This window comes from Haemaphysalis longicornis, unplaced genomic scaffold (genome assembly GCF_048455015.1).
Source record: "Haemaphysalis longicornis isolate Haplotype H1 unplaced genomic scaffold, Haemaphysalis longicornis Haplotype H1 scaffold_9, whole genome shotgun sequence".
NCBI lineage: Eukaryota > Metazoa > Arthropoda > Arachnida > Ixodida > Ixodidae > Haemaphysalis > Haemaphysalis longicornis.
Genome location: NW_027526460.1, coordinates 1680659 through 1700905, shown reverse-complemented (window position 1 = coordinate 1700905; position 20247 = coordinate 1680659). Strand labels below are relative to the sequence as shown.

At 51.2% G+C, this 20247-nt stretch overlaps 1 protein-coding gene across 1 annotated transcript in view; it reads right to left on the bottom strand.

Moving 5' to 3' along the window:
- Nucleotides 1-20247, bottom strand: part of Cep97 (centrosomal protein 97kDa) — a 159271-nt gene that overhangs the window by 10606 nt on the left and 128418 nt on the right. Inside the window, exons 14-17 of the mRNA XM_077684313.1 lie at nucleotides 16260-16566; nucleotides 12372-12766; nucleotides 10779-10854; nucleotides 2018-2470 (exon numbers count right to left, since the gene is read on the bottom strand). Coding sequence (XP_077540439.1) covers nucleotides 2018-2470; nucleotides 10779-10854; nucleotides 12372-12766; nucleotides 16260-16566 — 1231 coding nt within the window. The remainder of the gene's footprint in view (nucleotides 1-2017; nucleotides 2471-10778; nucleotides 10855-12371; nucleotides 12767-16259; nucleotides 16567-20247) is intronic.

Sequence of the window (20247 nt, the reverse complement as noted above, 5' to 3'; positions counted from 1 at the left end):
GTTTGTTGTCCCGTAGCTAGGCCCAATATGCCCACAGTGGAAAGGGAGAGACTTAGAATCTTTAAACACACTTATACACTGCACGCAACTACCCTCCCTAGGTTTTCCGTTAGTGGAGATGGCCCGGTTTTTTTACGAAAGCTATGCTTAAAGGAGCCATGAAGAGAAAACACAAGTTTGGTTCATTCAAAAGATTGTCTCGTTAGAATCATACTGACACCACTTTTAATGTAAACTTCGCTCAAATAAGCTACATAATTAGGAAAAACGGGAATGGTCATGCGACACACCAGCTCATTTCCCGCAACAGAACCTATGATGTCACATGAGCTAAGCTCTGCGATTGGCGGAGGCTGGCAGAACTAGACGCAAATTAGGTAGACCTTACAAACTAGACGAACGAGCGATTTGCGCTTAAATTTAGGGCACATTCTTTACAAAGCAATAAGAATGATGGGACAAACAGTGGAAGTTACGAAAGCACATGTAAACATAGAAGTACTGATGCGTTCTGCTGTTCGTACTGCGCACAGCATGCTTGGTTTAGCTGCACAGCACTACGGGGCTTGGGGTTGTCTCAGACGACACTGGCCGATTGACGCAAGCAACGGTGTCTTACGTGACCCCATTTGTCGAGCGAGCACTGTTTCAGGGAACGAATATTTTCTCCCAGAACAAAAACAAGCCAGGTTTAAATGCGGGCAAAAACAAACCAAACGCTTGCCACGGTATGGTGGCGCCATCTAGGTTACGGAACGTAAAGAAACGCGGGAACAAACCAACACCGCTGTACAGGGTGGAGACAACCTTTGAACGGACCCGTGCCGCCGCAATTGGGCCAACGGGCTCAACGCGTTATTCTTTTCGTTTCCCACGAGACCTAGCAACGCGAAACAGACAATATGATTCAAACTTCTTCAGTAAACCGCGTTGCGGCAATAATTTTAGCGCAGTTTTGACACAATGACTTGCTTCGGCTGCGAGCGAGCAACCGAAAATGGCGGCGCCAGCGTATACGTGTCTCTACCCTGTACGGCGGATGCGTGAATGAAGGTACTCTAGGCTGCAGAGCAGTCGGTTCCTGTGATGTCATTTGGGACCACGAAAATGAACGATTGAGCGGGAAAATCAAAATTTTAACCTAAATTGTTTAATTTCTCAGTGAATAAAGCACCGTTTGTATCCGGACAAGCGCTGGGGGCACTATAAAACACGAAATCTTTCGAATAAAACCAACTTGCATTTTCTCTTCATGGCTCCTTTAAGAGTGGTAGTATTATCGTGTACTGGGTGAGTAATCCATCAATCTAGAGCAACCTGTATTTTGTCTTTAGTGTCCCTTTAAAGATCCCCAAGTAATCTAAATCTGTCCACAGCCCTCCACTATGGCACACCTCCTCGTCTTCTACACTTCTTTCCCCCAACCCCTTCCCCCCTGATATTCCCTACTCATGGTCTAGCTGGGCTGCTCCCCCCGAAAACCTACGGGCAGCCCTGTGGTCCCTTTTGGCTGCCCACATTGAGACTCTTTGTGCACCTCCGCCAAGCCCGCCACCGTCGAAGGACTGTGGGACACCCCCTTCCTCCGAGGACTGATCGCTCCGCGACTCGAACTTGAGCTGCCAAATAAAGTTTGATCTCTCCCTCCCTCATGGCCTCCGGCACATAAAACCCACAATTCAACATTACATAGTTAAAAAAATGCGCCAAAGCACTCCGTACAAGTGGGTAAACAGCGAAACTCGGGCATGAGGCCGGTGTTTGACGTACGACGCCTAGCCAACCCCTTTCGAAGTAGTGTTTGCCATTGCCACAATGATGCTGCTCCACCGCCACCATTGCCGCTGCAGTGAACCCAGCCAATATCCCTCCCCCACACCTCCAACTGGGTCTTTCGCGCACGTGCGTAAGGTTGTGCCGGAGGAGTGTCGTGCGTGCACACGGGACTGCCCGGTTTCCCTTTAAAAGCCTAGCCGTGCAAAGCTTCGCTTTAAAGCAGCCTGGCACCAGAACGCACCCTGTCGTTGACCGCCGTAAGGCAGGCCACCTGTGCATCTTCTCCCTTGGCCTGCTGGCTGTCCTGCTGGGCTGGCTCTGCCTCTGACAGGCTCATGCAGGAAGTGTCGTCCGCACTCGCTGCGTCTCCAGACGTCTGCTCATGGGCAGAGTCCGGGCTGGACTCCTCCTGCTTGGCTGGCACAATGGGCTCGGGCAAGTCTCCGTGCTTTTCCACGCTGGCCGCCCTCCTCGGAGGCACAACACCGGCCTTGGCCGGCGAGTGATCGGTGGCCGATGAACACGTGGACACACTGTTGCCCACGGTTGCTTCGGAGGAGGACGATGATGACGGCCCCGACGGGGCCTCATCGCAGATGGGCTTGAAGACAGCATCCGAGTGCAGGGAGAGCTGCTGCTGCAGCAGCAGTTGCTGCTGGAACACCTTGCTGATGTGTCCTTCCAGCTGATCCATCTGGGCAGGGTGAGGAGAAACGAGACCCCAGCATGTGAGCATTCAGCATCACCTGGCAACATTACCGATTGAAACTGTTCATATCACGGAAGCGCCATCCAACTCCACTCCACCACAGCGACGTCCACAGGTGTGTAGTAAAAAACTGCTGCCCCATCTGGCCTAACTTCACTCTCCCAAACCTAATCTATCCATAGAAAGCAGTCATTCAAAACACCAGAAGTGAACCTAAGCCATAAAAATTATAAGTGAAACTTGAGATGAAAAAGAAAAAAATTGGCGAGGCTTGCACTAGTGATGCCAGGCTGGAGAAACAGCAGAGCTGGCGGCCCCCCTCCCTTCGTCGGAGACACGGCTGTTACACCTCACATGGATTTCCCAACTTGCCACTGAAAGCTCTCCACAACTGGCAGGCCCAGCCTTTCACATCTCGCCCAGAGTGCACCACGCCCGCAGTAACCGGTTTCGCGAACTTGGCATCTGTATCGCAAACTCAGTGTCTGTACTCCCCACTTCAGGCGTGGATGCACATGAACCAGCAAGGAGAACAGCACATGAGAGATCATGCCACCAATGCTGGGCAGAGTCTTCTTGAAGGTCGAGCTGGCTGACGCCGGGCGCTCCTCACGAGGCACATGCTCACGTGCTCTCGGTAATTTTCTAGGTATTTCTTGCCAAGCTCCTCACGTGGCGCGAGATAGGCAACTCTGCAGACACTCCTCACGGTATTTCTTGCCAAGCTCCTCACGTGGTGCAAGACACTCTAGCCTGGACGCTCCTCATGAGGCAAATGCTCATGTGTACTCAAAATTTTTTTCTTGTTATTCTTTTTTTGCAAGCTCGTCACGTGGCGCAAGCTTACGTGCAAGCCTGGACAATGATGGCCACCCCTCACCAGGCTTGGCAATTTTAAGTGCGAATGCACTTTATAAGCAACCCCGAACCTTCCGCCGTCCGCATAGCAACAGCTGCGGGTGCGCGCACTTTTCGTCTTCCTTAGCAACGGGGGGAGATGGGCGCGCGCTGCCTGGCCGCTGACATGGCACATACCCACGTGGGAGATTGGCCAGGAATAAGTGCGAATGCACTTCTTAAGCGAGCCTGAATCGTCGCGCTCGCATAGCGCCTCCTCTCCCCCCTCGCCTACTCTCCTAAAGCCCCTTTACTACTCTCCAGCTCGCAACACCCTCTCTCGGCGCGCCAGCCAGGCCACTACACTATATAAAAAAAAAAAAAACAGCATCCGGCGCCAGGTTTCGATCTGCGGACTTTGCGGCCGCAGCGCGATGCTCTACCGACTAAGCCACAGACGCGACGTTGATATCAGTGTTAGTAACGCGCCTTATATCTTTAAGGCATTCAAACTACGTCGTCAGCGGCGTGCGTTGGCGACTCAGCGGCGTTATAGCGGCTTGATAACTGCGTGGTGTACACGTGATACTACAAACCCCCTAGTTCTGCATTCTCTCACGTGACTGCGCCTCCTCTCCCTTCACTCCGGTCGGCGCTTCGCAGCTGCGGTGCGCTGTGGTGCGGTGCGCTCCTCCTCTCGAACATACACGTTAATTCACCAAGATTTCCGCAGAGGGACAAACGAGGCGTGTTAAGCCGAACGTGATCACGAGGGGGTGTTAATGTAACTAACGGGCAAAATGCCCCCACACTTCAACAAACTCCCCCTCACAGCATCACCCCGTGCTTCGCACTTCCTCATACTCCCCTTCGGGGAAATGCGGGGGAATTTTTTTTCCTCTGAATTTTTCTCTGCGCACTCCTCACGAAGCGCACGCTCACGTGTGCTCAGTCTTTTCTGCTAACGTTTGACGGCAGAACTAAAAGCTTAAAGGGGTCCTGAAATACCTTCCGCCGATGCATGGATGTACATGTAACCAAATAAAGCAATGTATCGGCAATCTCCTCCCGCAAGAATTTTGTTAAAGCGATGAGTATTAGCTCAGAAATCGTAAATCAAAAACCGCGCATTATCGTCGCGCCGTATTTCCTCCTCCTTTCACCTTTTTCTTCGCTGTTGTCGGCGCGCGAGCCTTCCCTCCCATGATGCTGCTCTCCTCAGCGGTGACGTACTTCCGCTATTGCGCTCCTCAGACTCCCGTCTGCTACGGGTAAGCTCTTTCGGCCTTTTCATCTTTGTTGACAACATGGACATGGATACCGCACTCCGCTCAAGGCTGGAAAAGCGAATGAAAATCTGGAATGAAGCGAATCTGGAATGAAGCGAAGCGAATGAAGCGAATCTGGAAAAGCGAATGAAAGACCTGGCCACATGTGTGTATCCTGGCCATGCCCTTTCGCGGTGTACGTTGCTGCAATTGCTATCGGCGGCATGACTTTTTATCAGCGGCGAACTCGCAGCCACACAGGGAGAATCGTGCGCTCGTTCCCTTTGATGCACCGCGCACTGTTTATCTAAAAAGTGCCATCTCAGATGTTTCCCCACTGGTGCCAGGTCTTTGTTTGCGGCGGTGGTAATTCCTACTGGCGGCATGTGAAAAAGACATTTTAAACCGACACAGAACCCATGCACAAAACGTGCCAGATCGGATCGCTTTATTAGTGGCGATGAACGGGAAGGCGCAGAGCAAACCAGCGCCGCACTCGAGCAGCGAGCACCCGTGTTCTGACAAGCTGCACCCATGTGTTGCATTCAACACTGATGGGAAAGCGTTTGTTTGCACTTGTTTGGATAGTCGTAAAATGTCCAAGCACTCCGGCACTCCGCTAGCAGATCAGCCGACGGGTCATTTCGCAAAACATTCGACAGATGGCGCCATATGCATTAGCGTGTCGTTACGCAAAACTGATGAGACGCTCTACTAAAACTCCCCTCGCGGTGTTTACGTAGCGGGACGCAAAAATTTAGCATTTAGCGTATGCAAAGGCAACAAATACTGTATGTACTAAAACTCTCTATTAGCAGCAAAATAGCGTGCGTACGTGAGGCCACAACATGGCGGCAAGTAGCGCAAGATGGAGGAAAGCTTTTTTGCTTCCGATGAACCGAGTTCTTTGCCCTGTGTTTTTAAATACGTCAAGTGGTTAGCAGGTCGCCCTCATGCAGCTCTGTATCGTCGTAACATCGCTGACTGTCCGAACTAAGCTTGCAGCTAAGCCAAGGCAGCGACCGGAGCTGTGTGTGTGTGTGCATCGCCTCCTGCGTTGTGGACGTGTTCGTTTCACGATGAAATGCAACGTTGTACTTCTGCGGATGGATAGGGCTTCCCATGGTCTGGATTATCTTTCTCGAGCGACTTACGACTCAACCTCGCATGTGGTATGTGCAGTGTGCTTGGCTAAAAGCCTTCTCGGCTTGCGCGCCAGAGTTAAGTGACTTGCTGTTCGTCCCCGAAAACCGGGCGCAAGGCGAGTGCCGAATTTTTGATGGGCAGGAGGAAGCAACCGATTGTCTGTCAATCGCGGTTCACACTTGCAACGTATGTTGTGACGTTGTGTTCATTCAAAACGCATCTCTAGATTGTTTTGAAGTTGAATAAAATGTATGCGTCAAACCCAGGCATTCGGCTCAGGGCGTTCTCCGCGATTGCACGAAAGAATTGCCACGGGGCTTCGACGCTTTCTTTATGGTACGTACTTACGTAAGATAATATCAATGTCGTGTTATGGCCGTCATTCAATACAAACGGTTAAGCGTTTGTTTACACGTGTTTCGTTTGTCGTAAAATGTCCAAGCACTCCGGCACGCCGTTGGCAGATCAGCCGGCGAGCCGACACTGAGCAGACGACACATCTCTTTGCCGGAAGTGCGTGAAAAAGCCGCCCAATAGCAGGATGTCTAGCTCATGACGAACATCTGGGAATCGATGACGTAGACATGTGAAGACGGTGGCGCCCAAAAACACACAGGGAAGGGTGAGAAAAGGGCGACAAACTTTGCAACAAAAGTGTGAGCTTTCCCCTGCACATAAAGGAGTAATACTTGGCACAGCTGACGTTGACAACCCAATCTAACGATTGCGCTAGTTCATTTAGTGTGCTCAAAACGCCTTTCAGGGCCCCTTTAACCCTTTGAGGGATTTTGCCGTACATGTACTGCGGCGGTTTTCCGTCCCGCAAGGTCTTTGCCGTACGGGTACGATTTCGAGCATCCGTTTGAAATTTCGCGCCATATTAACGATGCATGCTCCCTGGGAGGTGCTGCCACCTCCTGGGACTTACAAGAAGTGTTTGAAATTTGATTGTGCTACCTCCTTGCAGTGAAAAACAGAACTCTCTGGCTTCGGCGCGTTACGGCGTCTGTACGTGTCAACGCGTTTCGTGGTTTCAGTTTCGCCACGTGATCGCATCGGAGGCGCGCGAAACTTGATCGGCGCTCGCTATCAGGGGCGGCGGAAGTTGATTTCGATCTATATTGGCGCTGCTCTTATCTTGTTTATTACCCACGCTCACTAGGTATTCTTGCCCTCCTTGCTTGGAACTGAAGTAACCTAATCGGAGACTCCGTTGCGGGGGCGGCGGAAGTTGATTTCTATCTATATTGGCGCTGCTATTAGCTTATTTATCACGGGCGCGCATGAGTTATTCTCGCTCTCCTCGTTTACTGGGTTGCCTTCGAGTTCTTCAGATGCACGGCAAAGCGGCGATATGGCCCAACGAACTGCCCGCTCTGATGACACCGACCGCAATGACTCTTCTGACTCTGAGTTTGCTCCTTTCACCGAGTCTGAATCGGAAGACAGACTTTCTTCGGAAGAAGACAGCTCATTTTCGGACATGTGCTTTATGCGTGCAGACTGCGATAAGGCACTGTGCGTAGACCCGTGTTTCAAGGAATACCACACTCTGAAATACTACTGAACATTTTTCAGTTCTAAGTGATGCTGACCCCAAAATACTGTTCCTGATAATTTTTTACCATTTAATCCTGACTTTAGACATTTTGCATATTCCAAATCCGCAATAAACTAATTTGACCACCAGGGAAATTTTTTTTCAAAAAAATTCGACCCTCAAAGGGTTAAACAGCTCTGCTGCTAAAAAAAATAAAGGCGGCAACAGCTGTACTTGAAGCACAGCCCTTGGTACAAGCAAGCTGAGACGGAACCTCAACACCACATCGGCGGACGTCCTGACCCTGAATGTTGCCAGCGCTCTAGACACATCTCGAGCGCTGGGATGGAGTGCCCTCGGACGCCACTCTGTACTCTGAGACAAATTTCTTTGACAATGCAGTCAAGCCTACAGAACTAAACCACGCCATTGAGCTGAGTAGTTGGTAGAGAGTCAGCAAAAACACCTAGCTGGGTGTAACATAAGAAATTCAAAAATATACAGTTCTTACTTTTTATCTTTGGATTGATAATGTCAGTAAGTTATTAGCCAGAATATGTGGAACAGACAGCATTCCTTTCTAGATTTTCGAGTTTTCTTGGTTGTGGTGTTCGCCACAGGTGTCGCATAGGTCTCTTGAGAAACAAAACATGGAGTCTGGTAACTCGTCACTTCATTCGCCGCATTGGATTTGGCGAAGCTTAAGAACCAAAAGCTTTCAAACAAACGAGGCAACGTGTCTGCAATGCGTACGCCCAAGTGAGACTAACTCAGTGGGGACGCTTGGCTGCAATTGGCTCGCTCAGCCAGCCTGCCGGCATGGGTGAGCGTACTGTCGCGTAGCTCAGAGCGGAGGTGCTCAGTGGTAACCTGAAATTGTCCAGTCAAAGCGTTGGCTCTAGAAACAAATGAAGCGCGGGCAAGAAGATGCCAATGTGCATGCATGCTCGGTGATCGTGGTTAACTAAGCGCACTCAACCACGAAGCTCATATGAAGAAATGAGCTGTAACAAAGTTTATCAGGAACTACTTTGGCACAGTGACACAAAGTATTTAGCCCCTCCCCGGTAGCTTTCTCTCCTATGGCCACAGAAAGTTGTTCCCAGGCACTGCGTTCATCATTGCTGATTCGATTCACTCTGGGCAACCCTTCTAACTGGGCACGTGGAACTATAGTTCACACCACAAGCTACGTGCAGCACCGGGGAGGCTTCATTGTTGACAACAGCCCGCCCCCTCAGGGCGCTCAACTCACCGCGGAAGAAGCGACAAAAGGTGCCGGGGCCTTGCAGTTCTACCTGCCGAGAGGGGAGACGGAAATGTCCTTACAGGGCCCCATAGCGCCCTCAGTGGGCGTACTGTTGACAACAGTGTAGCCTCCACAGTGCTGCGCGTAGCTTGTGGTATGAACGACACATGTATGTACTCTGGGCTGTACCCAGCTGGGCCCCCCACCCCGATGTTAGGTGGTAACTAACTACACCACACGTCACGAATGCCGCCCTCCCAGACCTTGGAGCTCACATGGACAAATGAAACGATTGCAAGGAAAGGATTCTTGTCCGCCTGCAGGGCTGTAATGCCAGTTTGACCTGCCTGCGAGGCGGAACAGTCAACAGAAAAATTTGGAGCACCTTGAAAAACCGCATTTATTCGATTATAAGGCGGTGACGATTATAAGGCAAGGGTGCAGTTTCGAGAGTAAAAAACATCTCCACATATATATATATACTGAGCTTCGAAAAAAAGGGGGGTATGACTTTGAGACTATGGACTTTGGAAAAAAACCTCGCCTTATAGTACAGTGTATAACGTAACCGCTTATAGTGCGGGACCGGATATAACGCGGGTTTTCGTGACCACCGGTTTGCCTCCCATAGAACTCAATGCATAAGCATACCGCTTAAGATGCGGTTGGCCGAAGCACCATACCGTTTATAGTGCGGTTTTTCGGCGGGTCTGCTCATCGATCGGCGCAGGGGGCATCGTTTTAGGGTAGCAAAAGAAAAAAAGAAATGATGAAATCGGCCATCTGACGCAGCGCGCACCCCTTGCTCTCTAACTTCGACACAGAAGCAAAAAATAGGCACCCTTTAGTTCGCGCGTACGTGATAACCACAGCTGTCCTTGCTTGATGCACCTCGGAAGATAGCGACCGGCTCCCCGTCCGCGCGTGGCAAGTTATTTCTTTTAATCGTGAACCGCATGGCCCGTTTTCGCACATCGGCGTTGCACGTACGTTTTTTTTCATGCTCGCGTCTACGATTCCGCGCTCGCGGTGGCTTCTTCGCGTGGCAGTGGGAGGAGCCTGACGACTTGCACCAATGGAAAGACGCGCACCTAATGGCGGGAGATTCGAAGCGCTCCGAGCGGGCTAGCCGCGCCAAAGGTGTTTAGGCTAAAGTCCCTCGATCAGATGAAGGGACTTTAGTTTAGGCTTACCGCCGCGGTATTTTTTGATGGGCGCTTTCACAAGCAGCGTGGATGGCAGTCTATATTCCACTTTGCGGTCACATTATCAGCTCTTTTCTTGCATGAGTATCTTCGCTTGCGCCTCGTGCGGCATTTCAGCGAGCGGTTAGAAGTGCTCGCTGGAGCTGCCTGCACCGCTTCACGGCCAGTGCCGACGCCATGTTGCCGCCTCTTACCGCGCCGCACACATTACGTCAGTTTACGCGCCGGCGTCGCCGCGCTTGCGGCGTGCGCTGCACGTTTTCGCGAGAAATCGCTCCATGCGGTTCACGCTTTAGAACGTTGTGCAGATAAGCCACCGCTCTTCCCGAACAAGCGAGCCGCGCGAAGATTTCCACCACCAGTACGTTGCGCTGATAAGCAGCCGCCTTCGGCATCGTGAACGCAAGGTGGGGTAAAAAAAAAAAATCCCGCTGGCCTTTCTTATCATGTCCTGCGGCATCTTCATAGACGCAAAAAACGCAGCCATGGTCTTTCAAAACACAAACACAACGCAAGTTAAAGCCGCACTCGCCGTTTGTAAGACCGCGCTTTTGCAATATGTGAGACCCGGCAGCAGCGGCTGATGTTAAAAATAATACGAAATAAAGACCCTTCCTTCGTTTTTAGGCGCTGTGCGTTTGGGTGATAAAAAATTTAGGATGACTTGAGAGGTAGGTGGCGATTTGGTTGAATTCGCGCACGTTTTGGTTATAGTGCGGTACCGCTTATAGTGCGGATTTTTGCGGCTCCCGCGACATACGTTATAAGCGGTCTACACTGTATTTGAATAAATATAAATATGGTAGTTGCTCCTGGGTGCTTCATTTAAGACTTTGTGGACTCGGTATGCTGTTGCTGTACGCCAGCGAGTGATGTGTCAGCAGCCACATTTTAAAAAGAAAGCAAATTGGGTGAAAGGAGAAACAAGTTTACTTCTTATTTCCACTTGACACAGCAACGCAGTGGAGGACAGCAGCCAGTGGCCCCCCACGTTGCGTGTGCACCGAGTCAGTGCTCAGTCAGGGGGGCATGAAAAAGCGTGGCTTACATTCTTCAGCAGTCTGTCCAGGGCCTCCTTGTTTGCATCCCTGCACTTGCGCTCTTCCTCCAGCTCCTTCTGCTGCCTGCGGGAACCAAGAGAGGGGCTGTTGCAAATGTTTGTCGGGAACTACTTCTTCCTTCAAGCCGTACTGAAGCACGGAACACTGATTTCGTTGGGTGCGAGTGTCGGTGGAACATCCTTCTGCAAGAAGGATGTGAGTCAGATGTGAACAGCTGTGCCAACAGTAACCAGTATGCGCTGGTGCCTAGCCACACAGCGATATTCCCTTCAACAAAATGAGCAAACCTGATGGTAATTAATTAGTACCAGTACCGCTTTTGCACTGCGGCTAAAAAGGACACTTTGCTAACCCAAAAGCATCTTCCTGCAGATACTGAGCAAACCGGCCATGGCTCGGGGTGTTCAGCTGGGTGCTTTGGCATCCAAAAGGTTCACATAAATTGGTATTTCACTCCGTTTGTCTCGCCTGTTCTCTGCAGCGGAGTGTATTGCCTGGAGTCGAGTGTGGCACTCTGAGCCAGTGCGAGCGCTCGAGTCAGTCACATGAGAGGCCATTCAGATGGAACCACCCGTGTCCCCACAGAATGTTGTGCTTCGCTTGAACCGAAGAGGCAGCGTCACATTTAAGGCTACCACTTGCGGTGTGCGCTCTGCGTGGTGACTTCATGTCGTCCAAGATGAGCCTTGTGTTGGCGGCACTACTGTCCAGCCAGGCCCAGGCTTACTGGCCTCACTCCAGTTGGCAAGGAGCAAGGAAATCGTGCCAAGTGACAAGCGAGCGACAAAGACAGCAACCGGGAGGAGGATTGATTGATTGATTGTAGGGTTTAACGCGCCGACGCAACGCAGGCGATGAGGCGCGCCGTAGTGGAGGGCTCCGGATTAATTTTGACCACCTGGGGATCTTTAACGTGCGCCGAAATCTCGTACACACGGGCATTTTTGCACGGGAGGAGGCACACCATCCCGGCACTCCCAGCATGCAGTAGCAGCAGCAGCGCAGAGCCCGCACAGCGTCCATGCCCGCCTTGGCCCGCCTGCATGCCAGCCCCTCCGCCCTTGCCAGCCCTGTGCCCGCCCAGTGGCTGCGAGGCACGTCACGGCCCCCGGCGCAGCCCCTCGCTGGGCCTCCGGGCCACAGCCCGTCAGGTGGCTACTTTCCCTCCCTTCCTTCTCTCATGGGGCGCAATGCGTCGGAGCTACACCCCATGCACTTTGCTGCAGTGGAGGGCTTCGAATTGATTTCCGCCACCTGCAGGCACTCCCCCTCCTGGCCTGATGAAGCAGCCACTGGGGAAGGTCCTTGGGCTAGGCCGTAACAACTGCACCACTGTGGCGGGTCCTCTGCCCTCCACAGTCACGCCAGGCAGTGTGCCACGCAAAGTGCCGCCCAATAACAAAAGCTCCATGTGGCCGAGTTGGAACACGGCGCTTGATGGTAACCACGGCACGTGAAAAGGAGCGCAATGCCGGAAGAAGCACGCGCAACAGCGCAGTGCCGACGTTGCAGCACGTGTTCCTCCCGTGCCGTTGCTACCCTGGAGGGCCCCGGCCGACCCAGCGCGCGCCCCGGCTGACCTGAGCAGGGCCTGGCTGGTGGCGGCCAGCGCCTGGCGGACGTCCAGCAGGCCCTCCTCGAGCCTGCGCAAGCGCACTTCCTGGCAGGCGGCGTGCACGGGGTGCATGTGCGCCCGCGCCCGGTAGCCGCGCCACAGGGCCTGGATGCGCACGGCCGCCCGCTCCAGCAGCTCCAGCCCCACGGCCTGGCTGCGCTGCTTCAGCAGGGGGTCGCTCTCCACCAGCGACAGCAGCAGGGCGCTGCTGCTGCTGCTGCTGCTGCTGCTGTTGTTGTTGTTGTTGTTGTTCACGTTCTGCTGGTGCAGGCTGCCGGGGACCGGCCCCTGGCTGGGCGAGAAGTAGGCCCCCCCGGCGCTCGGGTACTTGGCCGACGGGGTCCGGCTCGGGGCCTTGCGCTGCGTGCAGGGAAACCCTTTGCTTGTGGCCAAGACCGCGTCCGCCTCTGGCAGTCTCACCAACACTCTGTCAACACACCAATGCACTTGTGCCTGCGTGCACTTGTGCCGTGATTTTGGTAAACTTCGCTTACGTATCGACATTTGAGCAACTTGGTTGAACACCTCGAAAGGCGGCGTGCAGAATGAACGCACAGGTCTATCTTTTTCTTGTGTCCACTGCGGTGCCCTTCAAGGTGTTCAACTTCCTCCCCATGTGCTGTTGCAAGTCAGGCAGCCTCACACTGGCAGCCTCATCAGTAGAGGCCAGGTTTTTAGGCATTAAAAAAGCGTGCTTGAGGCACCTAAAATAAGCTGGAAAAACAACGTTTTAGGCCTCCATTGTTGTAAATATAGGAGCCATAAATTGTTACATAAATAGAAATAATTTCAAACGAAGACGTATGCAACCTGTATCTACAATGGCAAAGCCAAAAATGTTATCCTTTAAGACGGCACAAAGACGGCAACAGTCAAACATACCATAGTTTCACGCATATAACCTGCCCCTGCATATAATCCGCACCCCCACTTTCAGCCTGCCAGAAAAAAAAAAAAATCATTGCGTATCGCCCGCACATTTGATACAGGAAAGGCTGCACCAAAGCTACTGCTCAAGCAACACATCACATACTACATAGACAGAAAAAGCGTATATTTTGCAAGTAGAATACACTGACTGCAAGGCAAAAGTCACAATTCACTAATAAAATTCAGTTGTTAGAGTGCACTCATCCTTGTTTTTTCTTCCTTGTCCTAGTACATTTTGCGCAATCGCTGCCATGGCAGGCTTAGTCAGTGTTACTGCGTAGGAGCTTCACATCACAATGCGCATCATCATGAAGCTGCACTAAGGAAAAAAAAAAAAACACGTATTATCCGCACCCCTACTTTGCCACTGAAATTTTCGCATTTTTGGTGCCGATTATACGAGTGAAGATACGGTAGCCATTCAATTGTCCTATAACGCTGCTGGACTAGTGAAGGTCCATTGGCCGCACTGAACAATAGCACTGCTCACATATGCGTTCAACAGCCCTTGTCGCTTGCTTTAGCCACACATGTAGTGAAACCGGCATGAAAACGGACTCTTGAGAGCTGGAAATAACGAATAAAAAAGTGCGATTATTTTTCTGCCTGGTGAAATTTAGTTACAGCATAACAAAACAGACAGAAATAATAAACCAGATAGACAAAGAGCTAGAATGCTAGCAATTTTATCATATACATTGATATTATCCGAATTGTTCAAGCACGACATGCCAACATGGCCAAATACCCTTCCACGCACCTGAAGGGCATTTTCAAAATATGATAACCAGCCGAAGCAAATCCAAGTGGAAAAGTATTTTAGAGCCCGTCAGCAGTGTGATTTTAGGGCACAAGGAAATGCAGAAGCGCAGTAATGTTTTGCCATTGGTGTTTCCATATGAAAGGGATCTAGCAACTAAGGCGTGTTGAATGCTCAAAAAGTTGAGTTGAAAATATAGTTGGATTTGACTATAGTTCTAGAAACGAAGATGCGACTGCATGTTTGAAGAAATGTGTCTGTGGAGCATGGGGAACGTAATATAAGGATCACTGTGAAAATTAAGGAAACAATAGCGACCACCACCATCTCCAGATTTTTGGACTCGAAATTGAGCCTCTTGTCCGTGCGTCCCATTCCACTGCTGCTAGACAGCGGTTGTTGTCTGGGGGTCGATTGGACAACAGGACGACTAGGTGGAACCAAATAGAGTTGCCAGCTGTCAGCGCTAGTTGCTTGGCAACACGAATAACGATCTCAAACTGCACTCGAAAAAGAAAGTTTAAGCTAAATGGTGTTCATAAAGGCTCCGATATTTTAAAAATTAGGCATTTATAGACATTTACAGCCATTTATGCACAAATTCCAAAATAGCCTGTTATTGTTTGTTTGATGTATGCGATGCTCCCCCTATGCAATACCCTCCTGCGGAGGGCTTTTTGGGGTGCCTGGATAAGTAAACAAAATGGGCACTATGAAAACCCCATAAAAGCCCTCCTTAAGCTCTAATTCGTGCTCCTATATAAAAGAGGCGCGATAGGAGCGCAAGGAACAAAATAGGCATGTGCCTAAAATCCGGTCTCTACTAATCGGTTGTTTAAAACTTGTTGTGTGTGCCTTTGTACTACAGTCAAATCTCGATGTAACGAAGTCGGTAAAATCTGTAATTTACCTCGCTACATTGAAATTCACTACATTGAAATTCGCAGTTAAAAATGAAGTGTTAACTGAACGAAGCGGTTCCTGCTAGCAAAAACATGGCGCACATACAGGACTGGCGCATTGTTTCCGTTTCTGTCGGAGCTTAATCGTCTACACGCTGGCATAAGCGTTGAACCACATGGAGCGTTTTCTCTGTGCAAAAATACGCCTCGCTACAGGTTCGCTGACGCAGCCATGGAGAATTCGCACGATGCAGGTAACTCCAGCGTCCGCTTTTAACCACTCGCTGCACGAGCGGCAAACGAAATTTTTCATGTGGACAAGAACCTGATAATATGGGTGAAATTTGCACTGTAAAACGGCATCCACACCGCTTAGGAAAGCAGCCATCAAATATCCTCCACGGTGGTAAGCGTAATCATCTCTGGAGGGGCCAGTCGGCATCTCCCGCCATAGGCTGCGTGCGTCCCCATTGACAAAAGTCGTCAGGCTTTTCCCACTGCCACATGTGGCACGAGTTGCCTTCTGGCAGAAGCAGAAGCTGCCGCCGGTGCGCAATTGTGGACGTGGCCGTGAAAAATGCACGTGCAAGGTTCATAAAGACCTGCAAATGCTTTGCCGCACACTTGCTGGAACGATGCAGCCCAACAAGCATGAGCGAATGAAGGACAAAGCGGCAGCATTAGGTGGTGGTGCCATACACAGTTTGTAGGCAAGGAGCTCGCCACGAACTCTGCGTCTCGCTGCATCCACGGAATGGCGTGGCCCGTGTTGTCGTTTGTGTTTTATCGAGACCCCGTTTCGGTGCTTCTGTCTCCCAAATTCTACTTCTACAACCAAAATTTCGTGCCTAGTTGTCCATGAAACTTTGTTACATTGGAATTTCGACAAACGGGGCTTCGTTACACAGAGGGTGAAAATACGTGGTGTGCATACACTTGAAGTTAAAAAAATTACGTGGTTCGTTACATCGGGGGTTTCGCTACATTGAAGTTCATTACATCAAGGTTTGACGGTATATATAGCCCTCCAATGTTTTTTCCTCCGTTCCCTGTCCTCCTCTGCGTGCATAAGGAAAACAAAAACCACCACCCACTAGTGAACGGCCACACAGGTCAACAGGTCATGATGGTGATGATGGTGAGCATGACAGCGACTACATACTTATGGATCATGTCGTTTGGGGAAGAGCCAGGGATTGCACTACATTGTACAAAGACCGCAAGTGTGGAGCAAGCGCAGAATGGGCCAAAAGCTGCTCACCGGAGACGACGCATACGGTGGACAACCGGAGGAGACCGACGACGACCGCTGCGTCTTGCGGGGCGAGGCAGTGGCGACCGTGGCGTAGGGTGACCGGCCGGAGGGTGTGCGAAAGCTTCGGCTCAGGCCCCCGTCCGAGGGGCTCCTCTGGTGCAGCCGTGCCCCTGCGGAGGGGGACGGCTGCGGAGTGCCCTCGAAGCTGCGCGTCAGCGACATCCCCGCCGCCACTGCACTGGCGCCCACAGCCACCGGGGGGGGCTCCGCTGCACTCCTCTTGGACGACGACACCTTGCGCACGGGGATTGCCCTGCAGTCAGAGGGGCCAACTGGGGTTCACCAAAAGGACTGCTGCTTGGCCACGATAAACTTCAAACAAATAATCGAGGCATTGAAGAAAACACATACGAAGCGGCGGCGGCTCTCCTGGCCACTTTCCGGCGATTTCTCTACGACATCACAGAATCCTGTTTGTGCGACTGGCAGCCATGCCTAGCTAAGCCATTGCCAAAAAACATGACTGGGCCATGGTTGTGGGGGGGCCTCTGGTTCCCCTTGACGGTGCCACTCGAATGCCACCGATGACTACGCTTTCATTGCTGGACCATTTTACGTCCCTCCTGACCACATTAAGTCACAGGAACACCAAATTTTAAACTTTTTCAACACTTCTTGTGTTTTGTCCCCTCCAACTAATGATGACGATGGTTGAATGCAAAGCTTTCTCGTGAGGGATTCCTTGGTTGCAGTCTGAGTTTGGACTTTGACTCACATACAGTTCAGACTTAGACTCGTTGAGCTTTGACTTGCAAGCTGTTTAGATCATAGTAGCTTTGACTTTGACCCTTCACCTTTTGATTTCACACAAAGAAAGCTTTGCAAATAATCGTTTTCGTCGTTAGGCAGAGGGTCGCATGATGTCTATATGCACATCCATGCATCCTTCCCCAAATCAAAATGCTTCGACTGTGCCGGAATGGTGGAATCGGATAGACGTCAGCTTCCTAATGCGAGAGATTCAAGTTCAATTCTGACATTGGGAAGTGTTTGAATTTTTCTTTGCTTCACCCACGATCATCATCTTCAGCAGATAAAATTGGCTTTCCTGCAGTGCGTTTTGGGTGGACTACAGACATTGGTGAGAGGCTGAAAGCTTCGCTTCAAAAATATGTTTTTTGTAGCCAGAATGGAGCAGAGTGATTCACCAAAGGCTAGTTCTTCTAAATTGAACAAAGTTGCACAATCAAAGCTCGTTAATTCAAATTGCATGGGGACACCGCCTCAGTTCGAATAATTGAAAGTTTGAAGTAACGAAAGTGAAGACATCGCCTCCTGTGTTTTTTCAATGCCAAACAAATCAGCCCCAAGCAGCCAACAAAGCCCTCTCCTTCAACTCTGCCACTCTCCCCTGATTGCTAGCCTTCCCAGCGCTTTAGTCCCGTGACCGGTTAATCTCGGGGCGACGCGCGGTGCAAAGCGGCAACGTTGGCGAGACGTGCTCTGCCGTGGCACTGCGTTTCCTATCGCTCGCCAGAGCGCCGCTGCTTCGGCAATCTCGAACATCCTTGGCAACCATGCACAAGCCACTCTGGCATCCATTTCTGCTCAGGTGATCCCGGTTAAGCCCCACCCTGTGACATGTGGGGAAACAGGCGTCCTGCTCGCTCTCATTGAAAAGTGGGTGATGCATTTGACACAGAAAAAATACCGGAGGCTGTGGTGAAAAATTACAACAGCACACGAGAAGAGGGAAGCAGTCCAACATGTCGATAATTTATTTATTGAAAAACTCAGTAATTGCCTCCTGCATTTTGCCCTACAAGGCGACGGCGAGCACTTTTTGCTTTAAATAGCAGAGAGGGCAGTAGGCCTCCTCTTTGCCTTTTTAAAAACTAAAGACGAGAGGGGCGGTACTGCATCCAACCACAACATTCGAGCGCACGAGCGCACTGGTGCTGTGTTATCCTCTTCTTCGTCGTCACTGGTGGCGACTGGTCTGGCGTTTCTGAACTAAGAAATGGTGCCCTCATCTCGCGGCATCCCATAAAGCACTGCACTCCCGTTCATGGCAGTGTAGTCTGCAAAGATGACATCTTCGAAGGCATACGCCGGGGGGTTTGAACTGGTTTTACTCGTTTTTATCTTCTCTCTCCATTTCCCCCTACGTTCCGGAGGAGACACACCGTCGAGTTTAGGCAACGGGTACATTAATGTGTCTGGCTCGGGGCGCGTAGTTTGAATTGAATTATCTGCGAGGGAGCAGCCTACTCATCTTCGAATGAACGGGCTCTTTTATACATAGGCTTCTATGGCAGCTTGGCCGGACCAAATCGCACAGTTCCAATTATCCACAAATTCCCATTTTTGAAGTACGAATTCACGAGCTTTCCCTGCATTCTGTCTTTATGGCCCATTTAAGATGTTCAAAAAATTCCTAGGGGTGCCTAGGTGTGCCGACGTGCTTTGAAAGCGAAAGTGTTACGGCTTCCCCTGGCGATCGCAATCGAAGGCTTCTTCACTGCTCCGTCGTGTCTGCGCCTCCTCCCACGCTTTTCGTTCTCTGTCTTTCGGCACACATTACTTGCCGCAGCTTTTCCAGGCTGGCGTGCAGCTGTTGCACTCCCGTGCTGTGACGCCCTCCCTCCCCACAGCACTTGGGCCACCGCTGGCATAGTGCTCAGGTAGCACACGTAATTGTAACGCACTCGGCTCCTAATCTAGAGAAATGGGCTGCATGATAGCCGTACAAACTCAAATATTTGTTAATTCACTCTCATTTACCGGGGCAGCCATTTTCTGTGCAAGAAAGACACCAGTTTTTCACCCTGGAACAACTACAGCAGTGACTAGACCAGGCATCGTGCATTCCCTCACGTTGCACACTGCATCTCTCTGGAATCAATCTTCTCATTTCTGAAGTCATCCAGTCCCCAGACTATTCTACAGTGGGCTATCACCAAATTACCAGGAATTCAAAATTGCCTTGCTGTGTGTTATGCTGAGTGCTGCAGGCAACAAAGAAGGGTGGGAAACCGTGGTCCCTTGGCCCAAACCACTCATTTACAAGCTTTGCTCAAACTGGTTCTGACATCCCTGGGCAACCGTACAGTTTCTGCTGAACTTTGTGGGGACCACATCTATGCCCATGTCTTGCTCAGAGCTAGTAGGCTCTCGCGCGAGATGTGACGCGCCCTCCTCCGCCAGCCGACGTGCCGGCCTGCCCCTCTAGCCCGCCAGCACCCTCCTCCTCTTCCCTGGGCGACCTTTCTCTGCCGAAGGGCACAAAACTGCGCGCGGGGCCTTCCTCGAGGCCTTTCCTCCATGCACGGTCGAACCGCGCGGTCGCAACCAGGAATCCTTCGTTCCTCGACCACGTGTCAAGGCGAGTCTCTCCTCAGGAGACAAACTGAGCAGGCGCCTACAACGGCTTATCGAGCTCGTGAGGACTCTGTCCTTCGCCCAAGCTCGGGACAGCCGCTCCCTTGTACTTAGTGTACATTTGAACGACTGTGGAGTAAAGCGTACTTCTTCGCCAGTGTCCAAGCTCATCTTTGGCACCTTCCAGCGAGTCGATTGGACCCACATGGTGGATTGCGGCTCTGGTGCTTGTGTTCTGGCTGACTAGAGTCGCGGTGATACAGCTCCTTTGGGCCACGAACCCCACATCCTGGTGTCCAACGTGGGGCTCGGGCCCACGACCCTGAGATTAAGAATCTCATGCTCGACCGACTGGGCCCCATTGGTAGCCGCAAACCCCACAACTTATACTAGTTCACACCCAAGGTAATGGAATTGAAGGCATCACTGTTGGAGAGCAGATGAGATTGCTTAAGTGCACTGGTCACGTTGGGATCATTTCTGCATGCACAAAGCAGAAAACGCAGAAACCAAATCCGTGCATGCCAGTTCCAATGCACACGTCCGACAAAGAGTTTCCAAGTCACCACATCCCCTGATGCGGTGACTTCCAATGGAATCAAATTGAATTAAA